The 6000-nt window shown below is 36.1% G+C and overlaps 1 protein-coding gene across 1 annotated transcript; it reads left to right on the top strand.

The window, feature by feature from the left end:
• The first annotated feature begins 838 nt into the window (after positions 1–838).
• LOC128205144 (ficolin-2-like) lies at positions 839–4280 on the top strand. The gene is made up of 6 exons (XM_052906592.1): positions 839–867; positions 1063–1215; positions 1690–1725; positions 2026–2162; positions 2590–2686; positions 4141–4280. Exons 1-5 carry the CDS (start codon positions 846–848, stop codon positions 2680–2682), a joined length of 441 nt encoding a protein of 146 aa, XP_052762552.1. The 5' UTR covers positions 839–845; the 3' UTR covers positions 2683–2686; positions 4141–4280.
• Positions 4281–6000: the final 1720 nt, after the last annotated feature.

Here is a 6000-nt window from a genome sequence, read left to right as displayed (position 1 = left end):
TTTTAAACCTGAACTATTGCTAAAATTGTTAATTGTGTTACAAAGGGCGTAAATAGAAAATTCAGTACTATTGACAAAAAATGTTGCATCGTCTGCAAATAAAGTGTTTTTGAATTCTTCATTATCTTTTAATTTATTATTCCCTTTATATAAAATTGTTTCTAATTGTTATGGAAAGCATTTCAATACATATTATGTTAGATAAGGGATTAGGGGACAGCATTGCCTTACTGCTCGTTCTATCGTAAATAAATCTGGTAAATGACTGTTGTTAGTTATTCAAGCTTGCATATCGTAATAAAAATATCCATTTATTGAAAGAGTTACCAAAATTTAAATACTTTAGAGTTTTAAACATGAATTGAATGATCAATACTATCAAGGGCTTTTTAAAGTCTGCAAAAAGAAGGCCCGGGTTATAAGACTTATCTTCATTTTCAGCCAATGAAATAACAGATAGGCAATTATTCAGTTCTAGGCTTAATTGTTAAGAAGTTCAACTTTCGTGGGTGTTTAAAGATCCGCCTTCTGCCACTCATCCGATACACATTCCTGACGTCAGATATTTCGTCCACAATGTGTTAGCCAATGAGTTTGTACATTAAGTCACTAAGATGACCTGAAGTAAAAACAAACTAAATGTAGTCTAATTATTACCGAAGGTGTGAGCCCGTTATAGAAGACATGATATAATTAATTGTCATGATAATAGTGGTTTTACTCACTAAGGTTACAAAATGTAGTTCAAAACTCTTATCTGAGATGAGACCAAATATGCCAATAACGGAGCAGATATGCACAGCTAAATATTCAGTTTCTAAACGAACTTGCAAGGGACAACAGCTATGGCTTCTTTGAAAACAGAAGGTAAGTCGTTGTTTGAGTTAAATTGTGTTACAATAATACATCATGAATATGTCAGGTATTAATAAAAATAGATACGCAACATACACCTATAACCATCGCTACCATTTCGCATTACACCAGTGCTTAATGTCGGAATGTTTTAACTTCAATTATATGAGGACATGCAGTTTGTCCATAATGGATGTTTCTTTACAGCCGTTGTATTAAATTTTGCACTTATCCTGCACGTGGTTTCGGTTTCCGGTGAGTGCGTGGACTTGGATGTATTTGGCTGCCGGAACAATCCGCATCTTTGTCATGACGACCTTCTCGCAGAGGTCACCTGTCCCATGGCGTGTAACAGATGCCGTGAGTAAATCTACAAACACTTCTATATTGCATACGAGTATGTAGCGTGCGAGGGACGTGCTATTGTTTCTATATGACAAGATGATACACTTTCTTCTCATGCTGCATTCGGACCATGAGTGTGTACACTTGATGTTTTCTGTGATGCAAAATGACATATTTTTAAAGACAAATACATTTCTTGCGAGTAAAAGCAGCTAGTCCAAACTACGAATTTCGACCATAATAAGCTAAAAGCTAAATTTCCGATATTTAGGATAGCGTTTTACGCCAAAAAATCATAATTTAGAAAACTAATTATTAGTAATCGCATTTTGTTCATAAAAAGGACGAATTAAAATATCGTTACATTATACATGGATTTGCCTTTTGTCACATATATTTCTAAGACTTGACAAATGATACAATTTTTAACAATATCAATTTCATATCCAGCAAGGTTATACTTCAAAAATATGTTATTCTCTTTTACAGCGACGCAACCCACGACTGCCCCTCAACCAACACAGGGTATATATTCTCATTAAATCTAGACCAAGAATTCCTTTTAGTTGCCAGGTTTCAATTTCGAAACTATATCCTACCAGACAGGTAAATTTGTCATCAATTACTTATAATGGAACTATAGCAACACTCTCAATAAGATGTCAACGGCACGAACATGAGATAGACAAAATTAACAATAAAGCCCGGATCGCTTACATAAGAAATAATAGTTCTGGCAACTGAGCTTGTCCCTTTAGCTTCCATATTTATAGTATTATTAAAAAGTATTTTAGCAATTGTCATGCAAAGCATTCATTTTGCCAGCAGAACCCCATAGTTGCTTGGACATAATGAGGCTCGGTATTGGCTCATCATCAGGAGTGTACTCGGTGTACGCGCCTATTAGCCGTAGACGAGTTCAGCTGTTCTGTGACCTTGAGACCGACGGAGGCGGCTGGATCGTGAGTATCTGTGATATGCATTTTAATATGGCACCTTATTCGGGTAGAAAATTTATGAAACTTGAACCGGACGTTTAACATAGAATCAATACGGATGGTCGTAGGTACAAATCAGGACTAATGTCCATTTTGAGGGGTCATGAACCCCTTCCCCCTCGATCTCATTAGTGAGAGAAAGGAAAATGTAATATGTACTGTTGTACCATCCACACCGTCTATAGGTATACGTGATACTGAACAGTAAAGCTACAACAACAACAACGACAGCACCATTTTAAAAGGCTGCTACTTATGGGGCTAACATACTTATACATTTGGATATAGAATGTGTTGTTTGAATGAATGACTCATAACATTTAATATACATAGAATAAATACGGGATCCAAAACCATAATTAAACTTACACCTTTTGTGCGTTCATTTTAGGTATTCCAGAACAGATTCAATGGTTCTGTGGATTTCTTCAGACCATTTGCAGACTATGAAGAAGGTTTCGGTACAAAGTATGGTGAATTTTAGTTAGGTGAGTGATGACAAATTAACACAGTATGGTGAATTTAAAGTATAAACCAAAACATCTCGCCGATTATACGTCGACATTTTAACGTAAACTTTTCCTTTCATTCCATTGTTCAAATTTTCATCTACTATTTACATTTATGTATTTCACAATAGCGTATTTTTTAACAAACTGGTTAAAATATTCATGTAATCACTACAGACGTTACCTTGTTTTCGATTGTATTCTCGTTAGGCCCGGCCAATCGAAAACAAGGTCAACTTCGATTTCTTAATGCGAAAGAAGTGTCATTTATCTTTTTGTTCACATTTGTTAATGCTTCTCGCTAAATTTTACCTGTTTGCTCGTAATCTGTTTGTATGCTATAGCCATGATTGCCTGAATGCATTAACATTTGTTGTTGTTGTTGTTGTTGTTGTTGTTGTTGTTGTTGATGATGTTGTATATCATTGCAAAGGTTATGAATGGAGCTTATCAAAAAATTACAGTATGTTTAGATTCTGACGGTTGTGTAAAAGAAAACAGAGATCAAAATTGACTTACCTGATTTTGGACACGTCCGTAGTGCCGGTCCTTTCTTTAATGATTGTATTAGTGACCAGTCTGTTCGAAATTGTTGTTTTTGTCAGTATTTGGTAATATAATGACTTTAATATATCATTTAAGACCAAACACTGAGTCAAATTCCTGTAGTTAAATGCTGCACAATTTTCAGCATTTGCGGGTGGGGTAAGATTTTTACACCACATGTAGATTTTCTAGCAGATTTTTTTGCCAGTGACATTATTATGCAGGGTGATGGGACTTTATGGGCGAGTGATTGTTGAGGTCGCTCCTTGGCGGACTATTGATATGATACTGAAACATTATTTGTGCCCTTCCTATGACATTTTAGAATAGAAAAGAAGTTCGTTTTCGCGGTCACATGACCACCTGACTGTCGATAAACATCACGTGGTCTTCTATCCAAATAAACTAAATTTTACACGGCACCTTGTTAATGGACCGATCTGTATGCAAATGACAGGATAAAAATGTTTATCAAAATCAGTTTCGTGCACATGATAACTTAAATACTATCTCATCAACTGAATATAAACATAAAGTATATTTCTCTTTTTTTATAACGTGTCATCAATCCCGTTAATTGGTTATGAATACGCAGAAAGTCAATTCTGCAGTGCCATAGATCTTAGTATAATACATAAATAAACGTGTGTGTGTGTGTGTGTGTGTGTGTGTGTGTGTGTGTGTGTGTGTGTGTGTGTGTGTGTGTGTGTGTGTGTGTGTGTGTGTGTGTGTGTGTGTGTGTGAGTGTGCGTGTGCGTGTGCGTGCGTGTGCGTGTGCGTGCGCGCGTGTGTTAAAGCTTGTCCATTCTATTATTTTTGTCTGTTTCATGCTAAAATAACGACAGATCCTGAAGCGGTTTATGATTTAACGGTATTCCTACGTTCAGGTTTACAACTGCTGAGCGAGTTTACTACCAGGGGAGATCTCAATGAACTGCGTGTTGATGTTGACATAGTTAACGGCACGAAGTCGTTCGATATCTATCGTCCATTCAGCGTAGCAGCAGGGCCAGATTACACGGCGCAACTCGGCAGCAGAGTTGGCTCTCATGCAAGTAGGTTATCTTATGAAACTGACCGTGTGTACGTCCGTAACTCGATACTCTGAAGTTTTTCTAACGGAGCAAAAGGGTGTATCAAGCAAAACAATCATTAATCTTTAAAAAATGCGTATCAATCGTCTGTTGTTTACATTTTGCATCCAAAATGGCAGCTATCACATGTTGTAGTAAGTTGACCTCGATACAATCTGTTTGACCTTGAACTATACTTCACAACATAAGTTTGTGCACAGTATTTTTCATTTTAAAGTTGTTAATTTGTACAACTTGTTTTAGCTGTTTCAAAGTATATTTAAGTTGTAACTAAATATTTACATATTTGCCATACTGTCGCTTTAAAGTTACTGATCACCACAAGAGCGGCAAAGGAATGTATCATAATAATGGCTTCAACATGGATACAAACGGATAAATGCACCCATCATGAATCCTAGCTGGTATCACTGGCCAAAGTCTGAATGACCCTCATATGACCTGCCTAGGCTAAAATGTGTATAAAGTTATGATAAATGAGAGTCAATTATGTTTCAATTAAGTTACCTGTAGATAAAATTCATAAATATTAGTATAAGCAATGTACCCTATTTTGGTGCGCTTGTAATGTTGTGCACTATACTTAGAAAACGGAAGGGCATAGGTTTTTGGCCCTGGTAGTCATGTTAAATCTGGCAGACGAAAACAACACAATTTCAAACAAGTGTTTTACACGTAAAATTATTCTTAGTCAATGGTTTAATATGGCATTAATTAAAAATGACTAACTGGTGTTGTTTCAAATACAAATGAAGTCTTTTTTTTAAAATGAAGTTCTCTGACAGTTCGTGCAATCGAAGTGTTTTACATCTTTTCAGTGGGCGGTTGAAAACAGGATGTGGTCGAAAATAGGTTGTGTCGGGATATTATCTGGCACCAATATAAATATTCCTAGATTATACAGTCAATGGCTGATGGTTAAAAGCTTGTGCCTAGCACTTTGTGTGGTCTATTAAACGGGATATACAGAAATATTTAGCTTTACTTGTGATGGGATCTTCCTCATCCCATTATGTTTGGGGATTATTTAATATGGTTTATGTGTAGAGGAAGAATATTTCAATATCATACCGATGCAAACATTACAAACACGTTTATTTGGTCTTGACGGACAATTCACGTTGGGTTGGGGACTGCTATATGATCAGTCTACAAATATAAAATATACCTCGCGACCCACGCGAAATAATGCATGCTTTATTTCTTATACTATTTCATTTTAGTGTATCCAATGAACCTCGACATCAACGGGTCAAAATTCAGCACGTACGATCACGATATGGACATTAATCAATTACATAACTGTGCCAAGGAAGAAAAAGGCGGCTGGTGGTACAAAGCATGTTACTATTCCAATCTGAACGGAGACTACCACCACGGCATGTTGTATTTCACCTTTACAACAAATTGGCAAAATCATATTTTAAAGGCAAGCAAAATGATGTTCCGTGCTTTCTAGCAATGCCCTTTGATTCAATGTCAAAGTTTGCAAATATAAATGGAAATGAATATCCTCTTGTATTGATACATGTGGTATTGGCGTTTCTTTTATTTGATTAATTAACTTATGTGCATTGTACAGGCTTGGATTGTTAGTCGCCGTCGACTCTTTGTATTCCTTTATTCAGGCCCCAATTTCCCGAAGGGTTTTAA

This window comes from Mya arenaria, chromosome 10, assembly GCF_026914265.1.
Source record: "Mya arenaria isolate MELC-2E11 chromosome 10, ASM2691426v1".
NCBI lineage: Eukaryota > Metazoa > Mollusca > Bivalvia > Myida > Myidae > Mya > Mya arenaria.
The sequence above is the reverse complement of the archived record's forward strand: the minus strand, read 5'-3'. Positions and strand labels throughout refer to the sequence as shown.

Excerpts from the sequence above, each read along its gene's own strand:
- LOC128205144 (XM_052906592.1), top strand. The coding sequence starts at position 846 with ATGGCTTCTTTGAAAACAGAAG. Across the intron at positions 1,216-1,689 it reads CATGGCGTGTAACAGATGCC|CGACGCAACCCACGACTGCC; the intron begins GTGAGTAAATCT and ends TCTCTTTTACAG. Across the intron at positions 1,726-2,025 it reads TGCCCCTCAACCAACACAGG|CAGAACCCCATAGTTGCTTG; the intron begins GTATATATTCTC and ends TCATTTTGCCAG.